This window comes from Leptosomus discolor, chromosome 20 (assembly GCF_034619465.1).
Source record: "Leptosomus discolor isolate bLepDis1 chromosome 20, bLepDis1.hap2, whole genome shotgun sequence".
NCBI classification, from domain to species: Eukaryota; Metazoa; Chordata; class Aves; order Leptosomiformes; family Leptosomidae; genus Leptosomus; species Leptosomus discolor.
Genome location: NC_141410.1, coordinates 2,366,113 through 2,378,245, shown reverse-complemented (window position 1 = coordinate 2,378,245; position 12,133 = coordinate 2,366,113). Strand labels below are relative to the sequence as shown.

Genomic DNA, 12,133 nt, shown 5'->3' with positions numbered 1-12,133 from the left:
TGTCCCCACCTCCCAGTGGCACGTGAAAGGTGCGTGCTGTGTCTGGGATCCTCAATGCCAGCGGCACAAGAAAGGGCCCTGCCGGCAGCTGGAGGGTAAACCAAATCACTGGGCTGGCAGGAGGGGCCACGCACCTTCTGAGGCAGCTGAAGCCTCCAAAGCTCTTTCAAATCTGACACAGAGGGGATGGGGGGAGCTCTGCCAGGGACACTGGCAGGTCCAAAGGACACAAAGGAGGTAAAACCCATGCTGCCCTGACTCCTTGAGCCCGCCTAGGGCCAGCCGTGGAGCTGCAGCAGGGAGCTGCAGGCTGGCCCAGCAGCATTTGCTGGCACACGCCTCCCCTCCGCACCCAGCACAGCCCTTCCCCAGCTCTGGGTACCTGTTCAGCCGCTCCTCGTGAAGTTCTTGCTGCGCACAAGCTTCATTTGCTCGGGTCCCCTTCAATTCCCCCTCCAGGAGTTTCTTCTCTGAAACATGGGCCTCTGCCAGCTGGAGTTGGTGTTCTGAATCCTTTAGCTTTTGCTGCAGCTTTGAAATCTCGGACTGAATTTGGACATGGATTAAAAACCTTCTGAATGTATAGGCCAGGATCTGATACGGATCCCTTTGATCCCTCACTGTCTGAGTCACAGGAACAAAAGGTTTCCATGCTTCTACTCAAAGCACTTCTGCACGTCTTGGTGTCAAAGCCCATGAGAAGCACCACCTCTCCAATGGCTACCAGACACTTTATCGGGAATTAGCAATAATAATCCTTTTCTGCACCTCATTTGATCCTGCACACTTCAGAACCCAACCCACTGATTAGTGCAAGAACACGGCAGAAGTGATGCCACGGAAAACACAAGCTTTTGCCATTTACCAGGTAGCAAACTGCAGCACATCTCCTCGGCAAGAAGGTGGTCTGGGCTTCCTGGCCTGCCAGCCCTACTGCCAGTATTTTCAGAGACCCCGAGTTTTAGAGACAAGAGTGGAGCCATCAGATTTGGCTTCTATTATCTTGGGTATGCTCCCACAAATAACAGACCTTTTTCCTAAAATATTTTGGGAATCTTAAGGGCGTTTAAGTAGGAAGCGGGGTAAAGCCAGTCAGTGCATACGCGTACATACAGATGTCTAAGCGCGTCTCAGGGCTTGCCAAAACCTTTGCAATTCCATCAAAAGGGGGCAGTGCTCACCTCACCCCTTCTTCTACTCTGACGGCCTCGCTTCCTAAGGCATCACTCACCGCTTGTGCTTGGGCGGTCTCCTGCGCCTCTCCCAGCTGCCGACGGAGGAAAAGGTTTTCACTTCTCAGCTTGGCCAGTTCCTCCTGCAGCTCTTCTGCCTCCTCGATGGTGTCTTTCGTCTCCTGGTCTGTCTCAAGGAGTACAGCATGCTGCTCCTTTGCTTGATTCTGGACCTGAAGTAATTCTCTTTGTGTTACGTGTAAAGCCGATGTCTTTTCCGAGAGGGCTTTTCTCAGTTCTTCCACTTCTCTTTCAGCTCTGCTCAGCTGCTGAGACAAGCTCTGGTTGGTTTCTTGCACCAGAGACATGTGCTCACGCACGCTGAGCAATCGGACAATTATTTGACACACTTCCGCATCAACGATATCTGACGGCTGATGGCTTCCAGGGCTCGGGTGGGAAGGGGATGAACCCGACCCTGTCTGTTCAGAGATAAAGAGCACAGATTGGCAGAACTTAGGAAAGCAGCTCAGAAGAGGGGAGAGGGGCAGCATTTCCGAGAACCAGGACTCCCACCAGCTTGACGTCAGCTTAGAAAAGAGTTGTCAACAACTCTGCATCGGACATGACTCGAGGAAAGGTCTGATTTCACGCTGGCGTGTAGCGCCGTCCTACGAGGAGGACGGCAATTTAAAATGTTTGGGTTTACGTACCGCCCCCCCAGAGCTGTTGCTCTCCTCGACGGCTTCTTGGTCTGGTGGCGCCTTACAGAGGGCAGACTCCTTGCCCCAGCGGCCGGTGTCGGGCTCCTGCACCGGCCGCAACGGGGCGCAGTCGATGGTGGCGGCCGCAGGGTGCAGCTGGTCCCGGCCGTGCGGCCGGAGCTCATCGGCACGACGGCTCCCGGAGGGCTCGGGCACCACCCGCGCCGTCCTGCGCCGCAGGAACCGCCAGATGCTCTTCATGGCCCCGTGGGAACGGGCACTGCACGGCCTCGCCTCCCCTCTCTCCGGGCAGCAGGGGCCGGCAGGACTCGGCGGGCGCTGCCGGGGGCCGGCTGCGAGCGGCGGAGCCGAGCCCCGAGGATCGGCAGGGCACGGGCAGCTGCCTACGGGCTGAGCTCCACCGCCAGCACCAGCTCCACCAGTGACACCAGCACCAGCACCGCCGGCACCGGCAGCACCGCTTCCACCAGCTCCACCAGCAGCAACAGCTCTGGCTGCACTGGCAGCACCAGCACCGCCAGAGCCACTGGCACAGCACCAGCAGCACCAGCAGGTACGGTGTGTGCAGGGACTGTGCCAGCGCCCCAGGTCTAGTGGACCTGTGCGCTGACGTCATGAACGGCTGAGTGACATCATAAGGCTCTGGGGGCTGGGCGGGGCAGAGGGGCCCGCACGCTCAGAGCCTCTCTGCACACACACAGCCCACGGGGCCAAGGGGAAGCGACTGGTGTGCCCAGCCCCCCTGCGCATGGATTTGGGCACACGCTGCACCCCTGGGTGTGATGCTGGGTCTCCCCGCGCCCCTCAACGTGCCTTTCTGTGCACCCAAAACCCCTGGGTGTGTGTGGGTGCCCTTTGGTACACCGTAGAGCCTTCTGTCTGTCTGCCAGAGGGCTACCCCAGGCCACCAGGGTACATTTTGGGCTGCTCCGAGACCCTTGCTCGGCTTTTTGGGCTTCCCCTGCACGTCTCACTTAGCCTTTAGCTGCTCCTGCCGCCCGCGGCTGTGCTTTTCAGGGTGCCCCAGCCCCCCAGGTGTGAATTTCAGTGATCTCCACGGCAATTGCACTGCCATTCAGGACGATAAAGCCCCTAAGGACGCCTTTCTGAGCAGCCCAAGGCCCCGCGGTGTGCCTTTCGGGCTCCCCCAACTCCTTGCTGTGCCTTTGGCTGCATCTCCAGGCCCCGCCGTGTGCTTTCTCCTGCACCCCATCTCCCTTGCTGCACTTTCTCCTGCACCCCGTCTCCTTTGCTGTGCCTTTCACGACTCCTCCGTGTACCTGTCGGGGCAACCCGGTCACCATGACGTGCCGTTTGGGACAGCCTGGACCGCTCGGGCTTCCTTCTGGAGCACCCACAACCCCCTGGCTGCTGCCCTGGAGCCACCTCTGCTGAAGGCTGCCGGAGGCTGCAGTTCCCTGCTGTCGCTCTTCCTTCGTTTCCGCTGCGTCCCGTTGGGCTTGGGGGCAGACGGCCTCGAACGGTGTCGATGCTCCTGCTGGGTCTCCAGGGGCTCGCAGCTGCTTTGGTCATGATTCAAGGATTACACACAGCGGGTACCGTAATAAATCCTGTCTGGCAGACATCTTGGACTACAACAGACTGTCCTTGTTTCTAACCACGAACAGAGCATTGGTTAATGAAGACCTTCGGTCTGGGACTTTACAGGGGCGTGCTAGCAGCATTGGCAATAGAGATTGTATTTCGTATTTGATCATTTATTCCCTTTGAGACTTACTTTCCCAGCATAATCATTAGTCTCTCCTACTGCTATTCGCCAATTAGAATTCTTGCTCTTCAAGGCAAGGTGGGAAGAGCAAGGGGGTCGCTAAGCAGTAGCCCCAAATCCTCAATCTGGTGATGGCCGCAGCAGTGCCGCTCGCCAGCGCTCCCTGAAGTCTCCCGTGGGGCACTGGAGCTGGCCTGTCTACCCTCTGCGCTGCAGCAGGCCCGCACTAAGGCAGGAGGAGACGTGCTTGAAGGCCAGGCCCTGCCCCCTGCTGAAGCCCGGCCCTGCCAAGCTGCCCAGGAAAGCCCCGGGGGCAGGAGCCATCCTGGAGGCAGCAGGCTGGGGTCTCCCCCGGCGGGGCCGGCGCCAAGGGCCAGAGGGCAGCAGCCCGGCCCTGCCAAGAAGGGAGCCGAGAGCTGCCCACGAGGGACAAAGCCCAGGGGAACGCCAATCTCCTCAAGCCCTCCGCAGGCCCCTGGCACCCTCCCGGCGCCGCCCGGCCTGGCGGGTCGACTCCGGGGCGGGCCGGGGCCACAGAGCCCCGGCTGCGGGGCCGCCAGCCCCCGCCGCTGCCCGCCGGCAGGCAGGGAGGGCAGCCGAGGGAAGGCGCGTGCGCGCCCCGCCTCCCGCTGCCGCGGCCGCTGCCGGGAGAGGCGGCCGCGATGGCGGTGCTGGCGTCCAACCCCAACAACCCCGTGGTCTTCTTCGATGTCGCCATCGGCGGGCAGGTGGGCGAGGGCGCCGCCGCCCCGGCCCCGGCCCCGGCCCCGGCCCCGGCCCCGGCCCCTGGGGCTCTCGGGAGCCGCGCGGCGGGGCCGGGGGCCGCGGGTGCAGCGGGAGGGGCCGGCGGGGGTGCGGTGGGGTGTTGCGGGGGTGCAGCGGGAGGGCGGGGGGGGCTTGTTGGGGAGGGGAGGGGAGGGGAGCGGCCAGGGGTGCAGGGCGGGGTCTTTTTGTTGGTGGTGCGGGAGGGGGTTGGCCGGGGTGCGGGGGGGGCTGTTGGGTCTCGTGGGGAGTGTAGGAGCGCAAGGGTGGGGGTGCGCTGGGAGGGGGCGGTCGCAGGGTCCGTCGTGGGGCTGTGAGGGGCGCAAGTGGTTGGAGGGGCGCGTCGGGGTTCAGCGGGGGCTGTGGGGTTGCAGGGGCGCGTGGGCAGGGGCTTGGGGCAGTGCTGCGGGGGAGGGGTGTGGAGGTGCAGGGCTGCATCGGGAGGGGGCTTGCAGGGCTGGGGTTGCAGCAGGAGGCTGACTTGGCGGGAGTTGCCTGGGTGCAGCGGTGGGGAGGCCGGTGGGTGCGAGTGGGGCCCAGAAGGCTCATGTGGCCGCCGTCTTGCCCAGGAGGTCGGCCGCATGAAGATGGAGCTGTTCGCCGACGTTGTCCCCAAAACGGCGGAGAACTTCAGGTGAGGAGCGGCCGGCGTTCCTGCGGCTCAGCCTGGAGCCGGCCTGCGAAGGGTTTTCGGTGCAGGAACGTCTCTGGTGGCAGAGCGACTGCCTGCCCCCGCGAACTGCTGCACCTGCTTTGCTCCTCTCTGCGTTGCCAGAGAGATGTGACGGTGCAGCATGCTGATCCCCGGGGGAGCCCGTCTGGCTGGAAGGTGAAGGCCTCCGGTCCCTCTCTGCTCCCTCGGTGGAGCTTCCGATAGGCCCGGTGCATCTATGAAGGGGGCTGCCTTAAGGTCACGGTAGGGCTCTCCTCGCCGCCCGGTTATTTTGCCACGGGCCGACGGATGTGCCTCACGCTCTGCTCTCTTTTTTGTTTTCCAGGCAGTTTTGTACGGGGGAATTCAGGTGAGTGGGTTCTAGTGGGTCTTTTTAAGTAGGCTACTGCGAGAAAGAGGGCTGGGCAAGTAGGAAGAAGGGTCACTTGGGATTTTCTCTCACTGTCCCAGTACAAAAGGAAAGAGGGAGAGAAACCTGCTGGGATGAAGTTGTGCCGGGCTCGTCGGTGAGTCGCGGAGGTGGCAGACTTTGCCATTTGGGCATGACTGTGTTCGTGCTCAGGTCGCTCTAGAACGGCCTGTCTGCAACTTGCAGCCGCCCGTGCTGCAGCTTGCCGCGGGATCCCGTCAAGGTGATGGTGTGGAGGTTGTAGGGAACGACGTCAGTTCATGTGCAGGGCCCACCGGAGGTTTCCCTGTGCCTCCGAGAGCACCAGCTGAGAGCCAGGCTGCAGCGCTTGGTTGTGTATCAAGGCAGCTGCTGAGGTACAGGGCAGCCCTTTGGGGCTCCGGATCCCTGGGAGGGTTTTGCGTGGGCTGTCCAGTGAGTCGCAGTGATGTTCCTGTTTATTTCCTTGCAGGAAAGATGGTGTCCCTGTGGGTTATAAAGGAAGCACTTTCCACAGGTAATTCCCCTGCTTTTGTTCAGGCACCTAAATAGCAGCCTGAGCCAGCTGGGGTTTTGAGACGCGCCTTCAAGGCGTTACTGGTCTGGGAGGCCTTTGTGGGTGGCAGCTAATTGTCCTTCTGTAGCTGTGGGGGATTTGGGGGCGCTGTCAGACGTGTACGCTGGGGTCACTGGGAGGGATCCCCCGTTCCTGGTGGGCCAGGTCAGAGATCATTTTCTGGCATCTGTCACCTAATCGCTGTCCCTGGTCGAAGAGCAGTGGCTCCCAAATCACCTGATAGCAACCAGTAGTTAATATTTGTGGTAGACTTGAGACTGTAGCGTTCGTAGGCCCTGATAACTTCCGTGGTGCTGCTGCGAGGCCAAACTCCTTTTTACCACGTAGTATTCTTCTTGAGGCATTTGTCTGCTGAGAACTAAGTATTCTTTTCCTTGTTTAGGGTAATAAAGGATTTAATGATCCAAGGAGGTGACTTTGTAAACGTATGTACCTCTGTATTCCTTTGGGGCTTCTCCTGCGTGGTGTAATAGGCACTGTTTCCAAGGGTGCGTGCTGATTTGGGGGATCTGTTGGCTCTCTTTTGAGGTCCCCAGTAGTCACTGGAGGTTTCCTTGTAGCTTTGCTGCCATCTCACTGCAGCAGGCTGTAATGTACTTGGAAAGGAATCGTGAGTCTTGTGTGCACATACCCTCTCCTCCCCCAAAGAGTTCCTCTCTAAAAAGCCCCGTGGCAGTACAGCTCGAGGCTTTTCAAATTGGCAAAGATTTTTTTTTTTTTACCCTGTTGTCCTTCCCCGCCTTCTCCTGTCCCCCCGAACAAGAAACCCTGCGAGTTTGCTTTGCGGAGAGAGACCTTAAGTAGAGAACCGAGAAGCATGTGGTGCAAGAGATCGTTTCTGTGCAATTTTGTCAGTGAATTGTGCCAAAAGAGGACAGAGTTTGTGCCGGCAGTGGTGGTCGTGCTCTGAGTTGGGGAGAAGCAGAGTGTGTGGGGAAGGCTGGAGGACCGCGGGGTCTCTTGGCTGTCCTAGGACCCAGTAAAATGATTTCATTTCTGGAAGTGTTTCAAAACGTGAGGGGGCGTGATGAAGCTTTTTTAATCCAAACTTCCTAAAACTTGGTTGTCTGAAAGTCACTGAGGGGAGTGACCGCACGGCGGGCGGCTCAGCCGCAGCAGACTTTAGGTGGTCGCTAATTGCGATGCTGCTGCGATGCCCCCGCGGGCTTTATTCCTCCCCCTGGAGCTGCTCAAGCATTAGGGCTTGCACCAGACATTGAATGTGTTGGCTCCTGGTGCGTATGGAGGGCAGGGGAGCATCCATTTGGGGCAGAGTTGAGCCCTGTCCTTTTGCGTGGGGCTTTTAAATTTGTGTTTTAATAAACTGAACCGTTGGGTAGCGCTGGCTCAGAACAAGCGCTGAGGCTGACGGGGCACCTCTGTCACCCAGGGAGACGGCACCGGAGTAGCCAGTATATACAGGGGTCCTTTTGCCGACGAAAACTTCAAGCTGAAACACTCTGCTCCTGGGCTGCTCTCTATGGTGAGTAGAAAACACTGCCGTTGTAAGACGGAAAAGCTTTAGGTACTTTCTCTGTGCCCTTTTCCTGGGTGTATCGGGTATTTGCCAGGCAACAGACATCTCCACCGCTGGACCCAAGGGCTGAAAGACCGGCTGTGTGAGTGCTCGTCAGAAGGCTGCTCGTGGGTTAATGCGTGGAGGAACAGCGAAGTCCCGATGATGATCCTGCAGCATCCTTTCTTTTCCCCCGTTGGAGGGCTGGGGCAGGCTTTGCTCGATGAGCTTTGAGAAGAGCTTGGTGGCTCTTGCGGTTTGTGTAGGGTGGCAAGCGGTGGGGTTTTCTTCCTCCCCGATGCTGTTACCGAGCACTGACCTCAGCAAGGGGGAGGCAAAGAGGTGGGGCGTTCCGAAGCCGTAGCAGCGTTCCCAGGGTGCCTTTGCTAACATAGGCTTCCTGTTCCACGCTGTAGGAAAAACTGCAAGCGTTGCCCGTTGCCTGGTAGGAACAGTACCCTGACTTTGGCCACAGACAGCAAGCGGAGCCGGTGCTGCAGCGTTCCTGTCCGCAGCTGCTTCTCGCCCAGCTCTTTCAGCTGCCCTGCCCTTAAAGCACTTGCTTAGAGCATTCGCCATGTGCATTAGTTACTCCTCCCGTTCCAAGCACGGCCCAGAAAGAGGTGTCACGACACAGCTAAGCGAGCAGTGTGCCGTGGCGTGGGACGAGGGATCCCGCGCTGGTCTCGGCAGCTTTGTGTGAAAGCGGCGTGGCTCCGGAGTCGCTCTGCCGGGCCAAGCCGTGGTCCCTCCCAGCTGGGTCCTTCCGCAGCTGGCTAGCGATAAGTAAAACTGCCACGGGACTGTGTCCCGTGCAGCCCTGCAGCTGCAAAACGTGCCCAGTTCACTTGCCGGCCCAGAAACGGGCTTTAGTATCTCCTGGGTGTCCAAAGAGCTTTGAAAAACCGGAATGGACTTAAGCGTGGCAGAGCCGTGTTCTTAGCAGAGCGCGCACGCTCCGGGTGCTGCGCTCAGGTGTGAATTCAATTTGCCGTCCGCATCGCGCTGTTCCGTGAGCCCTGTGCCGCTGGGATCGTTGCCTTTCTCATCCTGGTCGTCAGAACAGACACGTTTGGGTTGGTTTGTCCTGAGGAAACCTTCCAACTAGCAGAAAGCTGCTTTTTTTTTTCTGCCCTGGTTTCTGTCTCTTCAGTTTTCCCCGGGACAATACTGCAGCCAGGAAGGACTCGCCACCAAAAAGTTTGGCCTTTTTTCAGGAGCGTGCCCTAGAGCCCAGATTTCAGCGCGATCTTGTGCTGAACGTGCCTGCGTAGAAGTACGGTGGGAAGTTGGTGAGAGCGGCATGACCAGACTGGGTGGCGTGCCGCGTCCCAGCCCGGGGTGCTCTCCTGCGGATGCGTATCTGCTGCCCGTGGTTTGTGTAGCCACAAGCTAAAAAGAAGCTAGGCTGGGTCTAGAGCAACAGCTTTTTCCTACGTGAGGCGCGTCTGCCTTCGGTTTTGGCAAGTCTTTGATTGTACACTGTTGGTATTTTGCCATTCTCCCCCCAGGCAAACAGTGGTCCCAGTACCAACGGCTGTCAGTTTTTCGTTACGTGCTCCAAATGTGACTGGTTGGATGGGAAACCCGTCGTGTTCGGTGAGTACCGGCAGCGGCAGCCTGGCGTCCCGGCTGAGGGACACTGCCTGTGGCGCAGCTGCTCGAAGAAACAGCCGGGGACTGCTTGTTCTTCGCCCCTCGCTTGTGGAGCACGTTTTAAGAGGGATCGTTTCCTTTGCCCGTTTAGAGCTCGGAAGCCAGCCCTGACGTGGCCAGTAGCTTTACACTGCACCAGACTTTCCAGCGGGAACAAAAGTGCATGTACCTGTGATGAGTGGCGGGGAGCAAAGGTAAATCCGGCCGTATTGAGATGGAAGAATTTTCTCATTCTAGGTAAAATCGTCGATGGGCTGTTGGTCATGAGAAAAATGGAAGTAAGTTGAATTTGCCCATTTCTCCGCGAACGTCCCCTTGGGCAAGTGGTACAGAGGATTGACAAGGGTGGTTCTGTTCTCTGCCGCTGTCTGTTTACAGGGTACCAGGGAACAGCAGCGTTGATAACTGGTATTACCGGTTGTCGTTGTTATAAAATGGCAGGAAAGGCGTTGAGGCAAATGCTGTCCTATAGATTGACTTTAGAAATGCTGTGCTGTCGTGGTTGCTGGTTGGTCTTTGAGCGGGGATTGTGTTCCTGTGGCTTTATTTGCGACGCTTTGCATTTGTTGGGGAAGCTGAATTGAAAAGCTGTTCCGTCAGCAACCCAGACGAGGGTGTGAAGCAGATCACTTCTGTGCCGTTGCCCGGGATTATTCCGTGGATGCTGAATGATCAGTTCTGCTGATCCGTGATCAGCGTGTTTGATAAGAAAAATGAAAGTCATCTCCTGAAGGGCTTCCAGCGTCGTGACTGGGTGTCTGAGTAGATGAGGAGATGTAACAAACAGCGGTGAGTTCGAGACGGGCGAAACTTAACTCCCTGGCCCGCGCCTGGCTAATGTGCGCAAGGGCCTCCACCCTCGGTCTGGGAAGCGGGGCGAGCACAGAGCTGACCCCCGTCCGGTGTTGAGAAAAGGTCCCGTGCAAGGAAGGGTACGGCGCGGTGTGATGCACGTGTTGCTGACCCTCTTTGCCAGGAGCACCGATGGCAGGGTTGCGGTGTGCCTGCCTTGTGCGTCACTGCAGCGAGGGGCGAGTTGAGGGAAATAAGTGAGAGACTCAGAAAGGAGCAGCTGAGTCCAGCAGAAGGAGAGGTTCAGAATGAGGGTTGCTGTGGGACTGTCTGGTGTTTGGATTCCGCAAAGGCCGTACAAAGGCAAGTTTGCTTCGCGTGTTGCAGCTGTAATTAGTAACTTTCAAGCTTTAGGCCAGAGCAGCCTCAAGCGACGTGATGCCTGCTGTATCTCAGGAGGAGCTCTCTGGCTTTAGCTCTGTGCCTTCCCTCCCCTTGGAGGGATCGGGGTCTGGTCTGTATCCCAAACCTCTGCCCGCAGAGAGAGTGCAGCAGCTTATGGCTGGATCCGTTGCCCAAATGCGTGATGGTGCTTCTGTGTGACTCGGAGCTGTGTCTGGATTTCCCGGTTCCTGATGCTGTAGGCATCTCTCTCTCAGCCGGTCTTGGAGTACCTGTCACTCGCGGGATTTGCCGAGCTTTTATGAGGTTTAACGCTATACGTTTGTCTGTCCTCAGAATGTGCCGACGGGTCCAAACAACAAACCCAAGCTGCCAGTTGTGATCTCCCAGTGCAGGGAAATGTAGAGCAGTGAAACAGAAATGGGGTAAGTGTGTCTTCGCAGGCCGCCAGTGCAATCAGCCTCTGGGCTGCTCTGCTCCTTTCCTTTTCTCTTGACTTAGTTTCGCAGTCCTTTGAGTCTGTAGAGAGCTGACTCAGCTCAGTGAAGCGCCAGCAAATCCCCACCGTTTTTGGCCTTCCATTCGATGATTTCCAGAGAGGTCTGGAATTGCCCACGAAGACACTTTGTCCCCGCTTCCATAACAGAGTCTTTCAGATCTGTGGCACTCCAGACTCTGGGGAGCTCCTCCTGCTTGATGAAGTGACAACAGGGGATGTAATTGTTCTTTCGTTTCCCTGGTACTTCTGGTGGCGTCGATAGGCTTTTGAAGAGAGGGACGACCTTGTTCCCAGGCTTTCTTGCAGATGGGCAGACCCGTGCTGATGGGTGGGGTCCCCTTTAGGGCTGTCCTCAGGCCCAGGCTTGTTCATCATTTCTGCTTGGAGCACATGATCTCTGGCCAAGATCCAGCTTGAGACCGGCAGCTTTTCCCTTCTAGGGACGAGGCCGGTGCCACCTCGCTGACTTCCCAGCCAGGTTTTAGGAACTGCCTTTCTGCAGCCTGCTGCCTCTCAGCTGCTGGAGACAAGGAGGGCATCTGCCTTGCCCAGCTTCAGCCAGCTGAGTCAGTTACTTGTCCAGACCCTTTAAAATCAGCCGGGAGAAAGAGGCGCTGGTGGGTTTGGGTTCGGAGGCGGGTGCAGAGGCCCGGCATGGAGACCCAGGAGGACGCCCGCGTTCTCTGGCTCAGGGTGAGCTGATGCGTGCAGCAAGTAGCGCTCCCGTGAAAACCGCTGAGGCGGCACCCAGTGTCACTGCACGGTCTTGCTGTTGTAGGATGAGTCGGGAATGGCCGTCCAGCGTTTCGGACCTGTTTCTTCTGCGTTTCAGCGTTCCTTTGCCGGTGCTTAGGCCTGTGCTGGCTCCATGCCGTTCCATCTCCAGCCGGTTCCCCCACTGCCCCAGTCCTCTCTGCAGGCCAGATCCGCGCTCTTGACGTTCTCCTGAAATTACTTCATCATTGGCATCTTACCTTTTTTGGGTTTTCTCTCATTTTGAAATGTAAATAAAGAATTTTGTTAAATATGCGTGCAGAGCGCATCAGTTGACGTGCTCGGGAAGAGATTCTTCTTCAGGTGAGGAGGACTGCAGAGTCTTCAGCAACGTGTGTTGTCCCTAGCTGGTTCAGCAGGGAGCTTCTACTGGGCGTGGTGGTGCGGGGCCCTGCTGCTGGGCGATTGCGAAATGGGCAAGAAGGGGTGAAGGGAGCATGGCAGAGCACGGCAGTGCCGTCCTACAGC

General features: G+C 58.1%; 1 protein-coding gene across 1 annotated transcript; it reads left to right on the top strand.

The window, feature by feature from the left end:
* The first annotated feature begins 4,288 nt into the window (after positions 1-4,288).
* On the top strand, positions 4,289-10,797 carry LOC147414030 (peptidyl-prolyl cis-trans isomerase H-like). Its single transcript, XM_086476254.1, has 9 exons — positions 4,289-4,354; positions 4,958-5,022; positions 5,387-5,410; positions 5,922-5,966; positions 6,409-6,451; positions 7,417-7,509; positions 9,054-9,141; positions 9,436-9,476; positions 10,729-10,797. Exons 1-9 carry the CDS (start codon positions 4,289-4,291, stop codon positions 10,795-10,797), a joined length of 534 nt encoding a protein of 177 aa, XP_086332380.1.
* Positions 10,798-12,133: the final 1,336 nt, after the last annotated feature.